Raw genomic sequence first — 26436 nt, 5'->3', positions numbered from 1 at the left:
TTCCACACAGGAAGGTCACACCATCCCCCACCATCATCAGGTAGGTGGGACTGAGCATGTAGACCTAAAAATATATTTGCGGTATGGGGTAACATTCCTATATGTCATCTCTTGCTCCTTTTTACAAATGTAGTCTTTCATCTTTGGGGTTTAGGGTGAAAAGCTAAAAGGCATTAAAGTTGAAGTTAAAGAGGAAGAAGAAGAGACGTTGGTGAGTGGAGATCAGCAGTCAATGGAGGAGGGTTGCCCTCTGTATTCCCAGAATTTTACATGGGAAGGTCACCACTATACAGAGAATGATCAGGTAGACGGGACCGAGTGAAAAACTCAAAAATTATTCTACGAGAGAACATTCTTCTGTGTCATCTCTTATTATTGTCAGCAGTGTTTCCAGATGTTATATTTTATCATCTCTGGAATTTAGAATGAAGAACGGAAAGACATCAAAGTTGAGGGTAAAAAGGAGGAAGAAGAAGAAGAAGAAGAAGAGAGGTTGGTGAGTGGAGATCAGCAGTCTATGGAGGAGGGGGAGAAGATTATCGGAGTTAAACCGGAGGAATCTTCTCTATATATGGACACAAGTAAGTCATAAACACTAAATTAAGAAAGTTCACATTCTTTTCATTACCGTATATACTCGAGTATAAGCCGACCTGAATATAAGCCGAGGTACCTAATTTTACCACAAAAAAATGGGAAAACGTATTGACTCTAATATAAGCCTATGGTATCCATGTGCATGCCTCACTCTGTCCATGACTAGACTGACGTTTAACATGGGAGTCTATGGAAGGGGTGCCCGGTTTGAAAAATCGGTGCTCCCCAGCCGTAGGTCCCAAAGACAACAAACTTTGCACACTGATAGAGGAGAAATGCGGCTACATTTGTGCCAAGTTCCGTATCCAGGGGGACCTGCAACCGGCCGGTACTGGGTCCCCAAATTCACCGGAGAAATTACTGTTTAACATGGGAGTCTATGGAAGGAGTGCCCGGCTTTGAAAAATTGGTGTTCCCCGGCCGTAGGTCCCCTGGACAACAAACTTTGCACACTTGTAGAGGATAAGTGGGGCTACATGTTTGCCAAGTTCGGGGGCCAGGGGACCTACGGTCGGCTGGTACCAGGTCCCCAAATCCGGGAGATCAGGTGCAAAAAGGTGACTCGAATATAAGCTGAGGGGGGCATTTTCAGCACAAAAAAAATGTGCTGAAAAACTCAGCTTATACTCGAGTATATGGTAAGTTAAAAGAATTCCTTCTTTGTTCTAAAAGGCAGATAATTCCCCAGATTAAAATATTCTACAATGATTCTTACAAATATTAGAAGCTCTTCCAGTCTGCTAGAACATGTTCCTCTGGAAGACTATGAAAGGTCCATCTTCATTCCTCAATATAACGTCATGTTCCCAACAAAGGAGGAGGAGATACTGTACACCATATGAAAGGTCCATCTCCATTCCTTAATATAACGTCATGTTCCCAACAAATGAGGAGGAGATGCTGTACACCATATGAAAGGTCCATCTCCATTCCTCAATATAATGTCATGTTCCTAACAAATGAGGAGGAGATGCTGTACACCATATGAAAGGTCCATCTCCATTCCTCAATATAATATCATGTTCCCAACAAATGAGGAGGAGATGCTGTACACCATATGAAAGGTCCATCTCCATTCCTTAATATAACGTCATGTTCCCAACAAATGAGGAGGAGATACTGTACACCAAATGAAAGGTCCATCTCCATTCCTCAATATAACGTCATGTTCCCAACAAATGAGGAGGAGATACTGTACACCATATAAAGGATTTATCTACAATTCCTTATCTTTATCCATCTGATGTATCAGAGACAATGTAGGACTTGAGGGCTCCATGTGACCCTGTTGTACTTATTGTGAGGCTCTCAAACATGGGCGCTGTAGTTGGAGTTTTCCTTACCTAGATGATTACTCCAGGAATACAACTGCCATTTGTTGGTTAAATGGTTTATTTTTTTTCACATTTCTTTTCCCCCTTGTAGTATGTTTTCTCTCTCTGACCATCTTGCCCAGTGTATACATATGACTTCTGAATACAAGATGTATGAGAACAGATATGACTTCTATTAAATATTGCTTTCCAGCAGATGGACGGTGTTTCTGGAATATAAATACATCGGAGGGACATCTTATTATATCTCCAGATTGTAAGGCAGAAGATACCGACATTCCACAATATTCTCCCAAAGTCACCTCTGATTGGTTGGTTAGATCATCAGATCCTTCTAATCCTGAGGAACCTTCTGATAAATCCCATACTATGACCTCAGATGTCCTTCCAAGTTCTCACAGTGCTGACAGATCACCAGATCCATCCAATCCCCAGACATCTTCTTCAAGCCATAAGAAGGTTCACACAGGAGAGTGTTCATTGTCATGTTCAGAGTGCGGGAAATCTTTCACTAAAAACACAAACCTTCGTAGGCACCAGAAAATTCACAATGGTGAGCGTCCCTTTCTATGTTCAGAGTGCGGGAAATGTTTCACTACAAACAAAATCCTTGTTAGGCACCAGAGAATTCACACAGGTGAGCGTCCCTATTCATGTTCAGAGTGCGGGAAATGTTTCACTGCAAGGAAAAACCTTTCTATGCACCAGAAAATTCACACTATTGAGCGTCCCTATCCATGTTCAGAGTGCAGGAAATGTTTCACTCTGAAACAACAACTTATTGTACACCAGAGAATTCACACAGGTGAGCGTCCGTTTTCATGTCCAGATTGCAAGAAAACTTTTGTTCGGAAAGCAGCCCTGGTTTCCCATCGAAGAATTCATACGGGTGAGCGTCCTTTCTCTTGTTCAGAGTGCGGGAAATGTTTTGTTAAAAAAGAAAACTTTATTATCCACCAGAGAACTCACACTGGTGAGCGTCCTTTCTCTTGCTCAGAGTGTGGGAAAAGTTTCCTTAAAAAAGAATCACTTTTTAGACATCTGAGAATTCACACGGGTGAACGTCCTTTTTCATGTTCAGAATGTGGGGAAAGTTTCACTCGTAAAGGAGAACTTGCTGTACACCAGAGAATTCACACGGGTGAACGTCCTTTCCCTTGCTCGGAGTGCGGGAAACGTTTCCTTAAAAAAATAAACCTTACTGAACACCTGAGAATTCACACCGGTGAACGTCCTTTCCCTTGTTCGGAGTGCGGTAAAGGTTTCTCTACAAAACAAAAACTTATTAGACACCAGAGAACTCACACTGGCGAGCGTCCTTATTCATGCTCAGAGTGCGGAAAATCTTTTGCTCAGGAAGGAACTCTTGTTGAACATCAGAGAATTCACACAGGTGAGCGTCCTTATTCGTGTTCAGAGTGCGGGAAATCCTTCATTCATAGAGGATACCTTGCTATACATCAGAGAATTCACACAGGTGAACGCCCTTATGCCTGTCCACAGTGCAGGGAATCTTTCTCTTTAAAAGCAGCCCTTGTTAAACATCAGAGAATTCACACAGGTGAGCGTCCCTATTCATGTTCAGAGTGCGGGAAATGTTTCACTATGAAAGGAAATCTTGTGCAACACCAGAGAATTCACACAGGAGAAAGTCCTTTTTCATGTTCAGATTGCGGGAAATCTTTCAATCGTAAGGGAAGCCTTCTGAAACACCACAGAAGACACACCACAGAGCGGTCTCATTGCATTCAGAGTTTGGGAAATGAATTACATAGAAAAGAAGGCGGAGACATCACAGAGAAATCTCTTGCTGATTGATTGACAAATGTACGATGGCTTTTCCAGGTGGAACTGTTGAGTCCATGGAACATCTGGACGATAAGAAATTGTTTGTTAGAGGGGTACATCCCGGCAGAAGTGATATTTTATTTATAGGTGGAGTTTGATGGACTGAGTCTTCCATTTTGTGACGGAACTCCTTGGCACCCCTTTTAGCTGCTTCTGCCAAACCGTGCCTCCTGCCCTCCAAACCATTCCAGCAGACCGGGACCCAATACCAGCCCTTTTAACATTGGACGCAGACAAGATGTTGCGGTAGAACTAAAGGATTGACCGTTTATTGAACAGAAGTACGGAGTTTTATACACTTTAAAAGTAGGGCAGTCACCACATGGACAATAAAACCAAATATTACCCAAAACATCAAACAATAGTTTATCTCCAAGAGAGATTATCCAAAAGACAGAAACAATAGGTGATTTAATTAACAATGGGAATTCCCACCTAGACAATGCTTTAATTAATCAGGGATTGCAGACTGTCCGGCAACAGTATTCAAGAAAACCCAGGGCTGTCCAAATATCATTAACCAGCTTTCTTTTCACATAAATCTGCTCACTGAGTTTGAAGTTGGCAGAGACCATCATCGGACACAGACAAGATGTTGCGGAAAGAATGACCTTTTATTGAACAGAAGTACAGGTTTTTATTCACTTCAAAAGTAGGGCAGACACCACATGAACAATAAAACCAAATATTACCCAAAACATCACACCATGGTTTAGATAACGAGCTAGAGTTGACACAAGGTTAATTCCATCATAAAAACCTTCAAGAGTTAGTCAACAGACAGAAACAATAGGTGACTTAATTAACAGTGGGAATTCGCATATAGACAATGCTTTGTTTATTTAGGGATCCCAGACTGTCCGGCAACCGTATTCAAGAAAACCCAGGGCTGTCCTAATCTCATTAACCAGCTTTCTTTTCACATATATCTGCTCACTGAGGTGGGTAGGGGGTGGAATGATGCTCAAAGATGGGTAGGTTGCAGAGACAAGGAACAGTGCTCGGAGGTGGATAGGGGGTGGAACGTTGCTCAAAGATGGGTAGGGGGCCGAGACAAGGAATGGTGCTTGAAGGTGGCTATGGGGCGGAGACAAAGGACAGTGCTCGGAGGTAGGTAGGGGGTGAAACGGTGCTCAGAGTTGAGTAGGGGGCAGAGACAAGGTAAAGTGCTTGTAGGTGGGTGGAACCAAGGAATGGTGCTCGGAGGTGGGTAGGGGGCAGAGACAAGTAATAGTGCTCGGAGGTGGGTAGGGACAGAGACGAGGAATAGTGCTCAGAGGTGGGTAGGGAGCAGAGACAAGAAACAGTGCTCAGAGGTGGGTGGGGGGCAGAACCAAGGAACGGTGCTCAGAGGTGGGTAGGGGCAAAGACAAGGAACGATACTTGGAGGTGAGTAGGGGGAGGAGACAAAGGACAGTGCTCGGAGGTAGGTAGGGGGTGGAACGGTGCTCAGAGGTGGGTAGGGGGCAGAGGCAATAAACAGTGCTCGTAGGTGAATAGGGGGCAGAGACAGGGAACGGTGCTCAGAGGTGGGTAGGGGCGGAACCAAGAAATGGTGCTTGGAGGTGGGTAGGGGGTGGAAAAAAGCAACTGTGCTCGGAGATGGGTAGTGCCAGAAGCAAGGAACGGTGCTTGGAGGTGGGTAGGGGTCAGAGACAAGGAACGGTGCTCGGAGGTGGGTAGGGGGCAGAGACAAGGCACGGTTTTTGATGGTGGGTAGGGGGTGGGACCAAAGAACGGTGCTCAGAGACAAGGAACGGTGCTCAGAGGTGGGTAGGGGGCAGAGACAAGGCACGGTTTTTGATGGTGGGTAGGCGGTGGGACCAAAGAACGGTGCTCGGAGGTGGGTAGGGGGCGGAGACAAAGGGTGACTCAGAAAGGGAGAGTTTCTGCACCTCTGAGAAAAAAAGCCCTGGGGAGCAGTATCCATGCAGCTGCTGTGTCCCAATTGACATGGATTGAGCTGCCTGCACAGGGATGCACAGAACACCCGTCCATCCCCATGTGGACAACTACGGCTCTCGCACTGGTGAATATATAAATAATAAATATATTAAAATCAAACTGTTACTTTTCATTATATTTCTTTCATTCTTTAGCTAAAATATAATCTGTCTAATAATATAGAAATGTAAAAGCAAATGGTGCAACACAGATTGAATCCTGGCTTGTAACAAAATTTACAGCGGGAGCCCTGTCCAGGGTGCTGGTGGACGCAACCCTCACTTTTGTGACTACTTATTCCCAGGAATTCAACAGAACCAAACCCTCAGAACCCTGGTATGAACAAGAACAGGTATGACCTATCAGGTTAGGGATACTATTGAGCACTAATACCCATACAGAACCTATTTTTACTGGGTCCTCAAAAGAGGTTTACCCCTGAAGAAGTCTGTCCCTTACCACTGATGGGGTGCAAGACCAGGAACATCTAGCCAAGGTCACATGGAGTAGAATTTACGAGACACGTGTCAACTTTTCTCGCATTGACAGTTTGTTCCACCCATTATCGTCTGGTAGTCACCCTGGAAACAATCCAACATTGAACAATTAGCTTACGAGCCGTATATAACAATCGCAAAACTGTGGTATGAGCTTGTGGATTTAAAGCCTGGTACACACGATCAGATTTTCTGCAGACAAAACGTAGTACTTTTGCCCAAAGTGCGTTGGCCATGAACTTGTCTTGCATACAAACGGCAAAGAATTGTCGGCCAACAAACATGAAACCTACGTGGTTTTTCAGCTCTTTAGCGCCACCCTTTGGGCAACTTCTGCTTATGTTGTGTTATGGTGAGCATTGCTTCCGAGCATGCGTGTTTGTACTTTGGAGTTTTGTCTGACGCAAAATCCGACAACACAATTGTTGGCGGAAAATTTTAAAGCATGCTATCCAACATTTGTCTGGCGAAAATCCAACAATTGTGCGATGGAGCCTACAAATGGTCGGATTTTCCGCCAACAGCCTGTCGTCACACAATTCCCATTGGAAAATCTGATCGTGTGTACGAGGCTTAAAGGATTCTTCCTCCAGGGCACCCAACAGACACACAATGGGAGTTCTTGGAAAATTAAAGATAAACACTGGAGAAATTGCATCTAAGGCCTTGTACTCACGAGCAGACATGTCCGATGAAACCGGTCCGCGGACTGTTTTCATCGGACATGTCTGCCCGGGGACTGCCTGGGGACTTCTGTTCGATGGCTGTACACACCATCGAACAGAGGTCCGCGCGTAAACAATACGCGGGGCGTGTCCGCGGTGTCGCCGCGTCGATGACGCGGTGTCGCCGCAACAATGACGCGGCGACGTGGGCGGCCTGCCTTTAAAATGCTTCCACGCATGCGTCGAAGTCATTTGACGCATGCGAGGGATGGCGGGCGGCAGGACATGTACGGTAGGTCTGTACAGACGACCGTACATGTCCGGGCGGACAGGTTTCCAGCGGACTGTTTTAAAGCAAGTCCAGGAAACAGTTGTCCGCTGGAAACCTGTCCGATCCGCCCGAAAATGGTCCGCTCGGGCCTACACACGGCCAAACATGTCGTGAGTACGGGGCCTAAGGCCCTGTACACACGACCGGTTCATCTGATGAGAATGGTCCGACGGACCGTTTTCATCGGTCCATAGCTGAAGTGGTCTGATGTGTGTACACACCATCAGTTAAAAAAATGATCGGGTCAGAACGCGGTGACGTAAAACACACGACGTGCTGAAAAAAAACAAAGTTCAATGCTTCCAAGCATGCGTCGACTTGATTCTGAGCATGCGCGGGTTTTGAACCAATGCTTTTGTGTACTAACCATCGGTTTGGCCCGATCGGTCAGCGGTCCATCGGTTCGATTTTAAAGCAAGTTTTAAAATTTTGGTCCGAAGGACAAAAGACCAATGGGCCGTACACACGGTCGGTTTGGACCGATGAAACTGAACCTCGGTCCATTCTCATCGGTTTTGACCGGTCGTGTGTACATCTTAGGACATCTCCAAAGCTTATGGATTAGGTCACCGTGATCTTGTTTGCATTTTGGGCATAAAGGGGTGTTGTGTTTATATAATCTATATCATTTATATAATTGAACAGGTATTCTATAGACTCTGTGCACTAAATATAATTGGGATCGTTTTTGAGAGGCTGAAACATCCCATGTTTCCCCATCTATAGCGCCTATGTCTGTATCCCGGTTTCGGTGTTCCAGTGCATGCAGTTCATGAGCGAGACACCACTTCTCTGCAGCCTCACCAATCATCTTTTTACCACGACAGAGATATCATCCCCACCGGTTGGGAAGGAGAGTCCTTCACCCTAGATCTGCCATACCTCTGCTCCAGGGAAGAGTTGCCCATTCAGAACAGAAACTATTCATCCCGGAAAGGCGTTCTCTCATCTCCTGTTTCAGAGGCTGATCACTTTGAGAAGCGATGAGCAACTTGCAAGTTATCTGAAATATTTGGAGACCCTGTTTTCTCCCACAAGGAATATGTAACTATGCATGGCCATTATTGTTTTCCATCGTACTTTTTCCATTAGCCTCAGGGCTTAAGCCTCGTACACACGATCAGTCCATCCGATGAGAACGGACCGATGGACCTGACTGATGGTCCGTCGCGCCTACACACACTCAAAATGTCCCACATGTATTTAACTGTGCTCTGATCAAAGTTACTTTACAGTACCAACTCATCTGATGGTGAAGAAATCGAAGTCTCTTAGGTTGTGGAACAAACCTAACGTAGACTGCAGTATTTATCTTCAACACAAGGTGGTGATGTCACTTGGAACAAACAGGAAGTGATGTAGGCTACAGACAGGAAGTGTTTAGGTAAAACAGTGGGAAACGAGACATTGCTAGAACTAGCAGCAGAGGAGGTAATATGATATTATTTTATATTTACACCCAGTAACCCCCGTCATGTCCGTCCTCTTCCTCTAGTCACTGCGATGTCTGCTATGCATTATAAGGACACATTCTGCATATATAGAACTATTTATCCAACTGTCCATCCAGAACCTCTGGTTTATAGACCAGATACATCCTAAATATAGAACCATTTATCCAACTGTCCATCCAGAACCTCTGGTTTATAGACCAGATACATCTGTAGCGCCCCTTACTTTCAGTAAAGGCACCACTAAAGTTAGCGGGGGAATGAGAGAGATAATTTGCTCTCATTCCAAATTATGTCAAATTTGGCTGTCGCCAAATCTGGTTTGTCCTGTGTGCTAGACTGCGTTCTAGGGATGAGGTGCCAGAGAGGTCCACGCGGAGCCGCTTCTTCCTAGCAGCCAATTAGAGGAGTTTTCCCCTCGCAGGGCATGCTGGAGAGGATTATTTCTGTGTTGTTGTTCTTGGTTCTTCGCGGGTTCCGGGTGCGGCACCCACCTTTAGGGTGTGCGCACATAGCGGGCCCCACCACTATGGCCTACCTGGCCTGGGGTCGCGCGCAACGCAGAGTTCCTGACTCTGGGCCCTCATGGCCTGGAGCAACTGATGCTGACAGGGGCCCCAGTGACTTACTCCCAAACTCTACTGAAGAGATCCTAAGCTACGTGCTGTGCGGTGGGGGATCGGCTCTAGGAGAACCCGGAGGCAGGTTGTCTGAGAGACTTGAACGAACCATCAGGGATCTGGGTGACCGGACACTGACAGATAACATTAGCATTGTCAGTCGGTGACCCCGAACGCAATTTACTGGGAGGATAAGCTCAACTATTTAGCTCATCCAAGTTCTAGGACTGTGGCAGAGGCCCCACTAGAGCCAGGTCTGTGGCAGAGGCCTGTTCCTCCCAGCAACCTTAAAGTGACGCTTCGGCTGCCAGGCTCGAGTCTGTCACTTCACCCACTCTGGCTAGAGTGGCGACGAACTGTATCTACTACTACTGAGAGCAGGATTGCTCGGTTCATATCCAGGCCTGATACCGCAAAGTTCTCTTACTTCATCAACCTTTTCTCTCTACCTCATGTTGATGTTGGTCGTGTTGGGCCGAGAAATAAAGCATTCAGAAAATCTCACTCGCTGATTGGACATTCGTTTACTGCTCTACTCACTACAATCACCCTAGACAACGATTAGAGGTAACTTAATACGCTGATCCCAAAACAACCAGCGGCTCCTGAGGGGGTAGTGCTATACATCCTAAATATAGAACCATTTATCCAACTGTCCATCCAGAGCCTCTGGTTTATAGACCAGATACTTCTTAAATATAGAGCCATTTATCCAACTGTCCATAAAGCTGTCTCTGGATTGTTGGCATCCATGTGTCTGGATGGTGACTGTATCATTGTGTGTGTCAGGTTCCTATAAGGTGTCAGGATGTCGCTGTCTATTTCTCCATGGAGGAGTGGGAGTATTTAGAAGGACACAAGGATCTCTACAAGGACGTCATGATGGAGAATCAGCTGCCCCTCACATCACCGGGTAAGAGGAGACTTTATTGTAAAGGAGAGAGCAGTATGGAGGCTCCACCTAGATCCCCCATCATCTGATAAACACATAGAAACAATGTATTCAGTCAGTGTGTGTGTTTCCTACAGATGGATCCAGTAATGGGAACCCACCAGAGAGATGTCCCCGTCCTCTGTATTCCCGAGATTCCACACAGGAAGGTCACACCATCCCCCACCATCATCAGGTAGGTGGGGCTGAGCATGTCCATATAAAAATATATGCAAGATAACATTCTTCTCTTTTCCATTTTCACATATCTATTGTTTCCTTTTTACGGTTTAGAGTGAAGCATTGAATGACATCAAATTGGAGGTTAAAGTGGAAGAAGAAGAGACGATGATAAGGGGAGATCGGCGGTCTATGGAAGACGGTGGCTCTCTGTATTCCTCGGATTCCATAAAGGAAGATCAAAACTATACGCACCCTGATCAGGTAGATGAGAATTGTGATAGATTGGTAACCCTGACCCAATTTCAGGGCACAACTATTCTGCCTGCTGGCCCAAATTGTGAGAGCAAGAAATAATAGACTACGTTCTTGCTTGTTCCAGTGCCAAGAGAAGGAGTTTTTATTCCTACTGCAGATTTATAGACAAAATGACATCATTCACATGAGCACATATGATTGGTTCAATCCATATAAAGTCTTCCTTCTTGTACGTTTATTCTTGGCACAAAAGTCCTCGTGGCATACTCAGACCAGTGCCGGCCCAAGACATTGTGCTGCCTGGGACCAAGAATGAAATGCTGCCCCCCCCAGAAAAAAAATCACGCCAACCAAAAGGCCCCCACATTCATTATTTTATATCATGATAACTAAAGGGGACCCGTCATGGCTCTATACATGTATAAAGGAGTATAAAAAGAGGACCTGTCATTACTCTTTACATGTAAAGGAATATCAAGTGGACCTGTCATGGCTCTATACATGTATATAGGACTATAAAGAGTACTTGACATTGCTCTATACATGTATAAAGGAGTATAACGAGGACCTGTCATGGCTCTATACATGTATAAAGGAGTATAACGAGGACCTGTCATGGCTCTATACATGTATAAAGGAGTATAACGAGGGCCTGTCATGGCTCTATACATGTATATAGAGGACCTGTCGAGACTCTTTACATGTAAAGGAATATAAAGAGGACCTGCCATGGCTCTATAAATGTATATAGGAGTATAAAAAGGACCTGTCATGGCTCTATAAATGTATATAGGAGTATAAAGAGGACCTGTCATGGCTCTATAGATGTATAAAGAGGGCCTGTCATGGCTCTATACATGCATATAGGCGTATAAAAGAAGGACCTGCCATGGCTCTATACATGTATCCAGGAGTATAAAGGGACCTGTGAATTGCCGGCGGCCACAATGTCTTTTGCGCAAACGAATCAATGTACGCCAATTGTGTTTTTTGATTTTTTGTTGGTACCAAAAACATGTAGAAGAATACATATTGACCTAAACTGAAGAAAATAGTTTATTTTTCTAAATTTTGGGGATATTTATTATAGCAAAAAGTAAAAAAAAAATATATATATGTATATATTTATAGCACAAAAAATATGCTGCCCCCCTAAAAGTGCTGCCTGGTACCCATGGTACCACCCGGTCCCATCATAGGGCCGGCCCTGACTCAGACGCACAGGGTCCACCACTTAAATTCACAGGGGCTTCACTCAGAGCCATATATGCTCCCTCGGTGGAAGAAGGGAGGAGGGGTGACGTATTAATAGTTCTCTTTGTCTTCACTCCGAGCTGAATCTGTTACTTCATTAAAGGATAATAACATTTGTTGCAATACCCGCACACATATACATTTTATCAAGAAATAAAAAGAAATAAAACAATATAATGAAAGAAAAGCAACATTTGAGTGATTTTAGCACAAAGTAGCATATCATAAAATATTAATTTTAGTAACCTCCATCACAACTGAGCCGTAGAATTCCAAAGTAATTCTAATCTATGAGATGACATCTTCTGTGTAAACGTTAAACCCTTTTTTTTTTTTTGCATAAACAATTTATTTAAAGTTTTGCAGATAATCCAAAAGGCAAAAGGATTCCATGAACCTTACATACTCCTATAGGGTGACCAGACATCCCTGGTTTCCGGGGACAGTCCCCCCCATTGAGGACACTGTCCCAGGGCTGTCTTAATGAGAGGGCACACCTGGGCACTGCCCAGGGGCCCCAGCTGCACGGGGGGGCCCTGTTTTTTCCCCAAAGCAGCTGGTCCTTGAGCCCAAGCTGCCCCAAAATTGGGGGCCACATGATGGCACTGGGAGTGATAGGTACACAGGGGAGGCAGTCTGTCCCCGGGCTTAATTTGAAAAGTCTGATCTCCTTATACTCATATGAATGGTAACAACAGTATGGGTCAAACACAGAGAGGACAAGAAACAAAAACAAGAAAAAATTTAAACAAAGGGCATTCTTTTCAGGGAAGTATAAACAGCAAAAATAAAAGGTGGTTCACCCGAAGTCTAATTTGAGAGTACGATATCTAATAGGCAACTAAGATAGCTCCTGCTCCAGCTATCCGTGACACCAAAAAAAAAAAAAAAAGAAAGACGGGGGGAGGAAAAGGAGGAGTCGAGGGAAGGGGCATGTATGGACAAAGGAAAGGGAGTGAGGACATCACCAACTGCCTTCTCCGACATCCATTGATTAGAACATTAATGTGCATGCCGCCTTTAGCTTGACACAGGATTAACCCTTAGGATCTGGGGTTATAGGGCCCCTAATCATATTCAGGTAGCATCTTTTGTGAGCTCCTAGTATAACTGGGAGCAGAGGCGGCTCTAGGCTTTGTGAGGCATTAGGCAAAACTTGACATGGAGCCTCACTCACGCCCATAATGGGGAAAATAATTCAAGGACAAGAGCCTCTTCCCCACAACCCTGGCTGGTGGTTGTGGGGGTCTGCGGGCAGGGGGCTTATCGGAATCGGGAAGCCCCCTTTAACAAGGCGGCAACCAGATCCTGCTCTTTATTAAATAAGGGGCGGGGGGACCCAGCGATGTCACCTGGTGAACCTGCCCCCTTGTGACGTCATTGACTGAGGGCATGCTGGGTCATTGACGTCACAAGGGATGGTGTCACCAATATTCACTGGTTGTTAGGGACACTGGCAGCCCCCGCTCCTGACTCAGGGCTGAGCACAGCAGCATTAAGGTATCCTGACCCTCAAAATTGGGGAAATACATTGAGTAATTTAGGCGGCCGCGAGGCCTCAGGCGACCGCCTAATTTGCCTAATTAAAGAGCCGCCTCTGACTGGCAGTTTCTAAAGGTCGTCCAGCTTTCTCATGTAGCAGTAAACTTATAACGCGTACACACGTTCGGAAATTCCGACAAGAAAAGTCCGATGTGAGCTGTTGTGTGTAGGCTCCATCAGACTTTTGCTGTCAGAATTTTCACGAACAAAAGATTGAGAGCAGGTTCTCAATTTTTCCGACGGAAAAAGTTCCTATCAGAAATTCCGATCTTCTGTATGCAATTCCGACTCGCAAAAAAACACGCATGCTCAGAATGGAGCAGAAGAGCCGAACTGCCTATTGAACTTCATTGATCTCGGCTCGTCGTACGTCTTATACGTCACCACGTTCTTAGCGGTCGGAATTTCGGACAAGGATTTGTGTGACCGTGTGTATGCAAACCAAGTTTGAGCCAACATTCCTTCTGAAAAATAACACGGTTTTCTGTTCGGAATTTCCGATCGCGTGTACGCGGCATTAGAGATTTTATCCAACGAGATATAGATCAGCTCCTCCATCTCCGCAATACGGTTAATTCGATGGAACCATTCGGTCATTGCAGGTGGATATGTGGACCGCCACTGATCGGGTACACACATCCTAGCAGTGTTGGCCATGTATATCGCAACCGACTTGTAGTACCGCTTTTTATGGATTTTAGATAGGGAGTAGAAGATACTGTGCCAGATTCTCGTAGATCCGGCATATCTCTGCGACGGCGTAACAAATGTCATTTACGTTACGCCGCCGCAAGTTTTACAGGCAAGTGCTTTATTCACAAAGCACTTGCCTGTAAAGTTGCGGCGGCGTAGCGTAAATCACCCGGCGCAAGCCCGCCTATTTCAAATTAGGCAGGTAGGGGGTGTATAGCATTTAAATTAAGCGCGTTCCCGCGCCGAACGTAATGCGCATGCGCCGTCTGAAAAATATCCCAGGGTGCATTGCTCCAAATGACGTCGCAAGGACGTCATTGGTTTCGACGTGAGCGTAAATGGCGTCCAGCCCCATTCACGGACGACTTACGCAAATTACGTAAATTTTAAAATTTTGACGTGGGAACGACGACCATACATTGATTGCGCCTCATATACCCAGGAGCAACTTTACGCCCGGACAAGCCTAACGCAAACGTCGTAACTTCACTGCATCGGCTGCGCGTACGTTCGGGAATTCGCGTATCTAGCTAATTTGCATACTCAACGGGGAAAACGACGGAGGCGACACCTAGCGGACAAAAAAAAATTGCATTTTAGATCCGACGGCGTAAGAGCCTTACGCCTGTCGGATCTAATGGTTATCTATGCGTAACTGATTCTAAGAATCAGTCGCATAGATACGACGGCTCGGATTAGAACTTACGACGGCGTACATGGCGCTGCGCCGTCGTATGTCCTCTGAGAATCCGGGCCACTGTGTCTGGGAATACTCCAGCGGGAGAGAGGACACCTTTATTATCACATCAACGGAGGGTATAAAAAGTGTAGCTGCTGACTTTTAATAAACAGAAACTTACCTGTTCCACGGTCCATCGATGCGGGCACATGGAGCGTTGCTCCTCTCCTCTCCTCAGCCACCATACACGAACGTAGTGATGTAATAGACGTACTACGTGTTTTTTTCCTGCTCTTTACTGCCACCCTTTGGGCATCTTCTGCTATTGTCTGATCTTTAGCATTGGTTCTGAGCATATATGTGTTTGAACTTTGGACTTTAGTCCGATAGACTTGTGTACACATGAACGGATTAGCCGACGTAGGACATTTGTTGCTGGAAAGTTTGTCTGTTCTCACAGCGAACATTTGTCCGATGAAAAAGCAAAAAAGTTTGTCCACGCGGTCGGAATGTCCGCTAAAACAGGTCCGTCAGACAATTGTTGTCAAAAAGTCAGATGGTGTGTATGGGCCTTAAGAATGGATTGCTCCTTTTTTCACAATTGTATTTTATCATCTTTGGGGTTTAGGGTGAAGAAGGGAAAGACATCAAAGTTGAGGATAAAGAGGAAGAAGAAGAGAGGTTGGTGAGTGGAGATCAGCAGTCTATGGAGGAGGGGGAGATGATTATGGAAAGTAATCAGGAGGAATCTTCTCTACATATCAACACAAGTAAGTCATAAACACTAAATGCCAATACGCTTCACTATTTAATTCTACTTCTCTAAGTATAAAGCATGTATTCATATTGTTACATGGAATATGTGATATGTCCATTGAGCTATAGAAAAATCCACCATGGCAGTTAATCAAGATTAGGGCAGCAAAAAATTATAAAATATGACCATAATTCATTAGGTTAAAAGAATTCCTTCTTTTTTCCAAAAGGCAAATAACTCCCCAGATCAACATTCTACAATGATTCTCATTACAAATATCAGAAGCTCTTCCAGTCAGCTAGAAGTATTTGGTGGAATATTTATCTCATATTTACAGCTGGTATAGCAAAGAACCTGGCCACATGATACAGGAAGTCTCCTGTCCTTGCCAAAGAAATGTAATTTATGTATTTCATACACCATCCAGTGTTCCCAATTTAGTGTTCATCATCTCCATTCCTCAATATAACGTCTTGTTCCCAACAAATGAGGAGGAGATACTGTACACCATATGAAAGGTCCATCTCCATTCCTCAATATAACGTCATGTTCCCAACAAATGAGGAGGAGATACTGTACACCATATGAAAGGTCCATCTCCATTCCTCAATATAACGCCATGTTCCCAACAAATGAGGAGGAGATACTGTACACCATATGAAAGGTCCATCTCCATTCCTCAATATAACATCATGTTCCCAACAAATGAGGAGGAGATACTGTACACCATATGAAAGGTCCATCTCCATTCCTCAATATAACGTCATGTTCCCAACAAATGAGGAGGAGATACTGTACACCATATGAAAGGTCCATCTCCATTCCTCAATATAACGTCATGTTCCCAACAAATGAGGAGGAGATACTGTACACCATATGAAAGGACCATCTCCATTCCCCAATATAACGTCATGTTCCCAACAAATGAGGAGGAGTTACTGTACATCATATGAAAGGTCCATCTCCATTCCTCAATATAACGTCATGTTCCCAACAAATGCATTCAGTAAGGAAAAAAAATTGAGGAGACTTAGAGGATGACCATAACAACATCATCGATGTATCTACTCCACAGCTAAATGTTTTAAATAAAGGGTCCATCTCCATTCCTCAATATAACGTCATGTTCCCAACAAATGAGGAGGAGATACTGTACACCATATGAAAGGTCCATCTCCATTCCCCAATATAACGTCATGTTCCCAACAAATGAGGAGGAGATACTGTACACCATATGAAAGGACCATCTCCATTCCCCAATATAACGTCATGTTCCCAACAAATGAGGAGGAGTTACTGTACATCATATGAAAGGTCCATCTCCATTCCTCAATATAACGTCATGTTCCCAACAAATGCATTCAGTAAGGAAAAAAAATTGAGGAGACTTAGAGGATGACCATAACAACATCATCGATGTATCTACTCCACAGCTAAATGTTTTAAATAAAGGGTCCATCTCCATTCCTCAATATAACGTCATGTTCCCAACAAATGAGGAGGAGATACTGTACACCATATGAAAGGTCCATCTCCATTCCCCAATATAACGTCATGTTCCCAACAAATGAGGAGGAGATACTGTACACCATATGAAAGGTCCATCTCCATTCCTCAATATAACGTCATGTTCCCAACAAATGAGGAGGAGATACTGTACACCATATGAAAGGTCCATCTCCATTCCTCAATATAACGTCATGTTCCCAACAAATGAGGAGGAGATACTGTACACCATATGAAAGGACCATCTCCATTCCCCAATATAACGTCATGTTCCCAACAAATGAGGAGGAGATACTGTACACCATATGAAAGTCGCACCTGAGGCTCCATATAAATTGTCAGTTTACCACCACTGCTGTAAAATATTTGAAAGGTATGTCTCTGTTCATCAGTACGATGTCATGTCTTTAGGAATAGGTGGAGAAAAGTTTTACTCTTCACTAGGGGTGCGCCTCTTCACTGGTCTCACGATTCAATTCGATTACGATTATCCTGTCCACGATTCGATTCGTTTATGCGATGCATCACGATTACTGCTCATGGTTAAAAACTTTTTATCCAAAAATTCAAGCAGTCAGAAAAACTCTTTCTTCAGTAGCAGACGGATGATGGCATCAGGCAGACGGATGATGGGCTCAGGCAGACGGATGATGGGATCAGGCAGACGGATGATGGGATCAGGCAGACGGATAGATGGGAGCAGGCAGATGGATAGATGGGATCAGGCAGACAGATGATGGGATCAGGCAGACGGATAGATGGGATCAGGCAGACGGATGATGGGATCAGGCAGACGGATGGTGGGATCAGGCAGACGGATGGTGGAATCAGAGGCAGACGGATAGATGGGATCAGGCAGACGGATGATGGGATCAGGCAGACAGATGATGGGATCAGGCAGACAGATGATGGGATCAGGCAGACGGATGGTGGAATCAGAGGCAGACGGATGATGGGATCAGAGGCAGACGGATGATGGGATCAGAGGCAGACGGATGATGGGATCAGGCAGACGGATGATGGGATCAGGCAGACGGATGATGGGATCAGGCAGACGGATGATGGCATCAGGCAGACGGATAGATGGGATCAGGCAGACGGATAGATGGGATCAGGCAGACGGATAGATGGGATCAGGCAGACGGATAGATGGGATCAGGCAGACGGATAGATGGCATCAGGCAGACGGATAGATGGGATCAGGCAGACGGATAGATGGCATCAGGCAGACGAATAGATGGCATCAGGCAGACGGATAGATGGCATCAGGCAGACGGATAGATGGCATCAGGCAGACGGATAGATGGCATCGGGCAGACGGATTATGGGCCAGATTCTCCAATATTCTGCGGGTGCCTCGCGTAAGCGATTTACACTACGCCGCCGCAACTTACTGGAGCAAGTGCCGTATTCCTCAAGCACTTCCTCCGTAGTTTGCGGAGGCGTAGTGTAAAAGACCTGGCGTATCCCCGCGTATTTCAAAGAGGTTGGCTTATATTTAAATTAAGCGTGCCCCCGTTTCGATCGAACTGCGCATGCGCCGGGCTAAAAATAGCCCAGTGCGCATGCTCCAGTTCTCGGCGGAAAACGTCAATGACGCCGACGTGTGCGCCATTGACGTAAAGTCATATTCAAGAACGACTTAGGAAAACGACGTACCCGACGGGAAAAGACGACGCGGACCCGACGCCATACTTAACATGGCATACGTGGGACTGGCGTAAAATTACCCCTCATATAGCAGGGGTAACCTTACGCTTCCGCAAACGACGTAAGCGACGGTTACGCGACGCAAATTCGTTCGGGAATCGGCGTATCAAGCTCATTTGCATAAACAAATGAGACCTGAACGTAAACGCCACCTAGCGGCCGGCGGTGAATTACATTTAAGATCCGACAGTGTAAGTGACTTACACATGTCGGATCTTCAGCGTATCTATGCGAAAATGATTCTAGGAATCACTACGACGGAGTTTCCTGAGATACTCCGTCGTAACTCTACTCAGAATATGGCCCTATGGCATCAGGCAGACGGATGGTGGGATCAAGCAGACGGATGATGGGATCAGGCAGCGGATGATTGGGATCAGGCAGACGGATAGATGGGATCAGGCAGACGGATAGATGGGATCAGGCAGACGGATTATGGCATCAGGCCGACGGATGGTGGGATCACAGGCAGAGGGATAGATGGGATCAAGCAGAGGGGTGGTGGGATCAGAGGCAGAGGATCAGGCAGAGGGATGATGGGATTAGGCAGAGGGATGTTGGGATCAGAGGCAGAGGGATGATGGGATCAGAGGCAGAGGGATCAGGCAGAGAGATGATGGGATCAGAGGCAGAGGGATCAGGCAGAGGGATGATGGGATTAGGCAGAGGGATGTTGGGATCAGAGGCAGAGGGATGGTGGGATCAGGCAGAGGGGTGATGGTAGTGGAGGGATGGGATCAGTCACAATGGCACTTACCTGCTCTCAGTGTCAGTCGATTCCCCTCCTCCATGCTGCTTAGTGTGTTTTGTTTCCCCCCCCTTCTGGTGCCTCCAGTGAAGCCTCTCCTCATGTCGGGTCTCCTCGAGCTCCTCCCCCTGCACTGTACTGGCTGTCAGCTCATCAGCTGACTTTCTTCTTCAGTGAAGGGGAGGGGGCTTTAAGCCACCATGCAGGTTCTGCCTCTGTGTTTCTCCCCGGGGAGGCAGAGCACTGCAAGGAGCGAAGCAGCAGATGACGTCATCAAACTATCGATTCCGCCGACTCGCAGTATCGATGCTGCATCGCGATCGTCCGAATCGTGATGCATCGATGCTGCGATTATATTCAGCACCCCTACTCTTCACCATAACCTTGCATCAGTGCAAAAATACTGTTGGTTTGGGTGATTTGGGTGTTTTGTATCCTTGATCTGGTTTTTATTGCCACACCCAGTCCAATGGCAGAGCTGGGATGGGCGGTACATTACTGGCCCAGATTCAAGAAGCACACTTGCGCCCGCGCAACCATAGTTGCGCGGCGCAAGTGCTTACTTGCTCCGTGTAACGAGTGCTCCTGATTCAGGAACCTCGTTACACCGAATGCAGCCTAGGATGTGGGCAAACATAAGCCTCCTTATGCTTCACATCTCAGGCTGCATTCTTGCGTTGGCCGCTAGGGGGCGCGGCCTTTGTGATCGGCGTGTAGTATGCAAATTGCATACTACCACCGATTCACAAAAGTTGCGCGGGCCCTGCCTACGCAAGGTACGGAGTTTCCGTACGGCGCCTTTAGCATAAGGTTGCTCCTGCTAATAGCAGGCGCAGCCAATGCTAAATTATAGCTGCGCCTCCCGCTCGCGACGTTCAAATTTAACGTCGTTTACGTAAGTGAACCGTGAATGGCGCTGGACGCCATTCACGTTCACTTACAAGCAAATGACGTCCTTGCGACGTCATTTGCCGCAATGCACGTCGGGAAAGTTTCCCGACGGAGCATGCGCTGTTCGCTCGGCGCGGGAGCGCGCCTAATTTAAATGATTCCTGCCCCCGGCGGGATCATTTACATTAGGCAGCCTTGCGCCCGGCTGCTTAGCATATTGCCCGCGCAATTTGCGGAGCAACTGCTCCGTGAATCGCGGGCAAAGCGCAATATTTGCGTGGGCGCAGAGAAAAAAATTTGCTCTTTGCCCACGCAAATATTGCGCGATTCTACTTGAATCTGGGCCCCTGTGTATAATGTGACTTCTGAATACAAGATGTATGAGAACAGATATGACTTCTATTAAATATTGCTTTCCAGCAGATGGACGGTGTTTCTGGAATATAAATCCATCGGAGGGACATCTTATTATATCTCCAGATTGTAAGGCAGAAGATACCAACATTCACAATATTCTCCCAAAGTCACCTCTGATTGGTTTGGTTAGATCAACAGATCCTTCCAATCCTGAGGAACCTTCTGATAAATCCATACTAGACTTCAGATGTCCATCTAAGATCAATGGATCCTTCTAATCCTGAGGAACCTTCTGATAAATCCCATACTATGACTTCAGATGTCCTTCCAAGTTCTCACAGTGCTGACAGATCACCAGATCCATCCAATCCCCAGACATCTTCTTATAGCCATAAGATGGTTCACACAGGAAAGCATCCGTATTCATGCGGGAAATCTTTGATTGAAAACAAAAATCTTCTTAGACATCAGAGAATTCACACGGGTGAGGGTCCGAATGTATGTTCAGAGTGCGGGAGATGTTTCACTTGCAAAGCAGTACTTATTGCACATCAGAGAACTCACACAGTAGAGCGTCCTTTCCTTTGTTCAGAGTGCGGCAAATGTTTCTCTCAGAAAGAAAAACGTATTTTACACCAAAAAACTCACGCAAGGGAGCGTCCGTTTTCCTGTTCAGAGTGTGGGAAATGTTTCACTGAAAAACGTAAAGTTATTTTACACCAGAGAACTCACACAGGGGTGCGTCCTTTCCCTTGTTCAGAGTGCGGGAAATGTTTCATTGAAAAACATAAACTTATTTTACACCAGAGAACTCACACAGGGGAGCGTCCTTTCCCTTGTTCAGAGTGCGGGAAATGTTTCATTGATAAACATAAACTTATTGCACACCAGAGAACTCACACAGGCGAGCGTCCGTTTTCCTGTTCAGAGTGTGGGAAATGTTTTAGTGATAAAAATCAACTTATTGTACACCAGAGAATTCACACAGGTGAACGTCCTTATTCATGTTCCGAGTGCGGGAAATCTTTCGTTCAGAAAGGAGACCTGGTTAGACACCAGACAATTCACACGGGTAAGCGTCGTTACTCATGTTCAGAGTGCGGGAAATCTTTCATTCAAAGAAGTCAACTTGTTGAACACCAGAGACTTCACACAGGAGAGCGTCCTCATCCATGTTCAGAGTGCGGGAAATCCTTCATTTCTAAAAGAGAGCTTGTCAGACACCAGAGAATTCACAGTGGTGAGCGTCTATATTTATGTTCAGAGTGCGGGAAAAGTTTCACTCAAAAAGGAGAACTTAATGTACACCAGAGAATTCACACGGGCGAGCGTCCTTATTCATGTTCAGAATGTGGGAAATCTTTCCATCAAAAGGGACACCTTCTTAGACACCAGAGAACGCACACTACAGAGCATCCTGATTTCATTCAGAGTGCGGGAAATTGATTACAGATAAAAGAAAATCAGAGACAGAGAGAACACATCTGCTGATTCTTGTGACAAATGTACGATGATTTTTCCAGGTGGAACTGTTGAGTCCATAGAACATCTGGAGGATAAGAAATTGTTCTTCAGAGGGGTAAATCCCGGGAGAAGTGATATTTCATATCTAGGTGGAGTTCACCTATCGCCAATAGCAGGCGATAGGCGCCGTTCGGACATGCTCGGAAAGACGCGTAAATACTCTGTTTCCGAGCCTTTCTGAGGATTGCCGAGGTGTCCTCGGGCCTTTCCCGCCATTTCCAAGGCTTTCCAGTGCCCCCCCACCTCTGGCCGCATGCGGTATTGCATGCCATTGAAGTCAATGCGGAATTAATTATTTTCGTTTCCATTGACTTCAATGGGGAAACTCGCTTTGATATGCTAGTACTTTGGATTACAAGCACTCTCCTGGAACGGATTATGCTCGTAATCCGAGGTTCCACTGTATATATATATATAAAATCTGTGTGTGATAACAGAGAAATTACTGTGTATTGTGTATTGATAATGATGTTAATCCATTAGAATACAATTGCAAATGCAACGTCGGCTAATAACCACCGCTAATAATCTTTCCAAATTGATGAGGTTGACATGTTTCGCCTATTAGCTTCCTCAGGACCTCCTTAACTTGTGTAGCACCCCCTAGCTGTGTTGCTAGAGTGCTAGGATTTATGTTTGTTATTGTAGGTAAATTTCAGGTTTGGCTGGCAGCCAATCCTGTGTGTTTTTTTTTTTTTTGGGGTCAGGGTTTGAGTGACTCGGATAGGCTGGATGACTTAGCAGCAGCTCCTCTGGTGAACTCCTCTTTACTAGCTGGAAACCTGGAGAAGGTTCCAGAAGCATATAGGAGTCCAGCAGTAGCTAGCTGGAGTATTCTGAAGGCCCTGACCAGTCCTCAAAAGAGTCAGCCCAGCAGGGGTAGTGGAGTACAGATGGAATCAGAAGCTGGAGATGGATCGTTATCCTGTCATGGCCTTTGAGGGAGCTCCCCATTCCGAGGGGGTGACCATGGACCTGGGCTCGAGTGCAGACAGTACCCTCTTCTTCAACACATAGAGGTGTCCTGGACAGGAGGCACGAGAGTAAGAAAAGGACAGCAGAACACTGCTATGCAAGTCTCAAGGAACAGCCAAGAGGGCTAGTGAGGCATGCCTAGGAGGACTGGGATGGACTGTGGTGGCATGGGCAGGGTAAAGGGGCAGCTGCAGCTAGGAGAGCTGGCAGTGCCCGAAGAGGTGGTAATGGGAGTAGTAGCCACAGATAGGACAACTAGCACTGAAAACTTAAATTTTTTTGGCTACACCATGGGGGCCCGCGGTTCCTGCCTGCAAAGGGCATTTGTCCAGATTCAGCTGAGACCAGGGGCGGACTGACCATTGAGTCACTCGGGCACTGCCCGAGGGCCCCATGCCACTAGGGGGCCCCATCAGGGTTGCCAGGCTCAGTAAAACCAGGGACAGTATGTAAAAATCTGTGTTTTTTTTAGATCTGTCCCTGATATGTCCGAAACTGACATGCTTTTAATGTGAAGATCCCAAGATTTTAGCTGCCCTGCCTCTGCACTGCCTCCTGGCGTGGTGGCCATCTGTAAGCCAGAGGGGCCCCATAATCTTCTATTGCCCGGGGGCCCCATGAGTTGTCAGTCCGCCCCTGGCTGAGACTGTGCTGAACCTGAAACTTGTGCTAGCTGGCCCTGGGAGTTGTTGTTCTGCAAGTCTGTGCTGGAGGTAGAAGAGGAAAGCGTGTATATATATATACTGGGTGTATAATGTTCAAGTCTAATGATCAAATGGGCATCCCATATCTACCTTTCCCTATCCAAGCTCAATTCCCCAAATTAAAAAACAAACAAATCTGTGGCATTGCTACACCTAGTTGCAAAAAAAAAAAAATGGCCTTAACATAGAGGTTTGTAACCAAGTTAAGGAGGTCCTGAGAAAACTAAAAGGTGAAACACGTCGACCTCTTGGATCAATTTGCCAAAATTCTTAGCGATGGTTTTTATTATGGTCTACATTACATTTGTAATTGTATTCCAATTATTTTAAACATACAAAACATTTTTTATGTGTAATCAAATATTAATATTTTTAGAATCTTGTATGGTAATCCCTCTCTGGTAGCAGTAAAGTCCAATATACTTTAAAAAAAAAAAAAAAATCCTCCCTGCTAGCTAGAAACTTGGAGAAGGTTCCAGAAGCAGATAGGAGGAGTCCAAGAAGAGCTTGCTGGAGTGTTGTGAAGGGACCCTGACCAATCCCCAACTGAAGGGTTGGCAGGGGGCAGGCCCACCTCAAATACTCAGTCTGCCCAGCAGGGGCAGTGGAGTTCGGGTGGAAGCTGGAGATGGAGTGTTATGCTGTCGTGGCCTTTGAGGAAGCTCCCCGGTCTGGAGGGAGGAGGTGGTGACCTTGGGCTCCGGTGGGGACGGGCCCTCATCAAGACACACAGAGGTGTCCTGGACAGGAGACATGGGAGCAAGGACAGGACAGCGGGAGAACACTGCCAGGCAAGTCTCCATGGCCTACATCACACTTGTAATTGTACTGTAATGTTTTTAAACATACAATTTTGCAAACATAGATGTCTGCAGCCATGTTAAGGAGGTCCTGAGGAAGCTAACAGGCGAAACACTTCGACCTCTTTGCTCAATTTGCAAAGATTATTAGCGAGGGTTATTAGTCTTGCCTACATCACATTTGTAATTGTATTGTAATGTTTTTAAACATACAATTTATTTTTATTTTTTATGTGTAAAAAAAATTGATATTTTTAGAATCTTGTGTGGTCATCCCTCTCTGGTACCAATAAAGTCCAATATGCTTTAAAACGTTTTTTGTAGACAATGACTAGAATGGATGAGGTACCTTTACAATAGCCTACTTCCTTTATTCTGTAACTAATGATATTAATCCAATATTCAACCCTGGGACAAGGGGGTGGGTAAGGGGGACATCTGCCCCAGGTGCAGCAGTTTGGGGGGAGGTGTGCCCCCCTTGCCACACATACACTCCAGTGTCAGGCAACCATAAAGCAAACAATTGGTCGTGCATTGCACACTCCATGGCCAGCTTAGTAAAGAACAGACATAGGGCATTACACCTATTCTACAACATTAATGAGCTGCGGGGGGGGGGGGGGGCAGTTCCTCATCCTCACCCTGGGCACTGGACAACTTATCCTGGTATGGCATGTAGAAATGCTTTAACCACTTAAGACCCAGACCATTACGCAGGTAAAGGACCTGGCCAGTTTTTGCGATTCGGCACTGCGTCGCTTTAACTAACAATTGCGCGGTCGTGCGACGTGGCTCCCAAACGAAATTGGCGTCCTTTTTTTCCCACAAATAGAGCTTTCTTTTGGTGGTATTTGATCACCTCTGCAGGTTTTTATTTTTTGCGCTATAAACAAAAATAGAGCGACAATTTTGAAAAAAAAAACAATATTTTTTACTTTTTGCTATAATAAATATCCCCAAAAAAGATATAAATTTTTTTTTTTTTCTCAGTTTAGGCCGATACGTATTCTTCTACCTATTTTTGGTAAGAAATATCGCAATAAGCGTTTATCGATTGGTCTGCGCAAAATTTATAGCGTTTACAAAATAGGAGATAGTTTTATTGCATTTTTATTAATATATATATATTTTTTTTTACTACTAATGGCGGTGATCAGCTATTTTTTTCATGACCACGACATTATGGCGGACACATCGGACAATTTTGACACATTTTTGGGACCATTGTCATTTTCACAGCAAAAAATGCTATAAAAATGCATTGTTTACTGTAAAAATTACAATTGCAGTTTGGGAGTTAACCACTAGAGGGCGCTGAAGGGGTTAAGTGTGACCTCATATGTGTTTCGAACTGTAGGGGGCGGGGCTGGACGTGTGACGTCATTGATCGACTTTCCCTATATCAGGGAACAGACGATCAATGACGGAGCCACAGTGAAGAACGGGGAAGCTGTGTTTACACACAGCTCTCCCCGTTCTTCAGCTCCGGGGATCGATCTCGGGACTCCGACGGCGATCGGGTCCCGCGGCCACAGTCACGGAGCTTCGGACCGGGTCGCGCGCGCGACCCACGGCTGGGCTCTTAAAGAGGACGTACAGGTATGTGCTTGTGTCCAGCCGTGCCATTCTGCCGACGTACA

The 26436-nt window shown here is 45.7% G+C and overlaps 2 protein-coding genes and 1 long non-coding RNA gene across 3 annotated transcripts; all 3 read left to right on the top strand.

The window, feature by feature from the left end:
- Positions 1-464, top strand: LOC120910296. Its single transcript, XR_005741502.1, has 3 exons — positions 1-40; positions 155-304; positions 425-464. It is a non-coding gene; the product is annotated as an uncharacterized LOC120910296 (long non-coding RNA).
- LOC120910054 (gastrula zinc finger protein XlCGF57.1-like) lies at positions 462-4939 on the top strand. Its single transcript, XM_040321905.1, has 2 exons — positions 462-581; positions 2125-4939. The coding sequence occupies exons 1-2, from the start codon at positions 518-520 to the stop codon at positions 3747-3749; spliced, it is 1689 nt and encodes a 562-aa protein (XP_040177839.1). The 5' UTR covers positions 462-517; the 3' UTR covers positions 3750-4939.
- A 16074-nt stretch (positions 4940-21013) lies between these two features.
- Positions 21014-22551, top strand: LOC120910146 (zinc finger protein OZF-like). The gene has a single exon (XM_040322025.1). The coding sequence runs from the start codon at positions 21058-21060 to the stop codon at positions 22237-22239; it is 1182 nt and encodes a 393-aa protein (XP_040177959.1). The 5' UTR covers positions 21014-21057; the 3' UTR covers positions 22240-22551.
- The last annotated feature ends 3885 nt before the right edge of the window (positions 22552-26436 follow it).

The sequence above is a fragment of the Rana temporaria genome, chromosome 8 (genome assembly GCF_905171775.1).
Source record: "Rana temporaria chromosome 8, aRanTem1.1, whole genome shotgun sequence".
Taxonomy (NCBI): Eukaryota; Metazoa; Chordata; class Amphibia; order Anura; family Ranidae; genus Rana; species Rana temporaria.
Note: the sequence above shows the minus strand (reverse complement) of the source record. Positions and strands in the feature narration are given on the sequence as shown.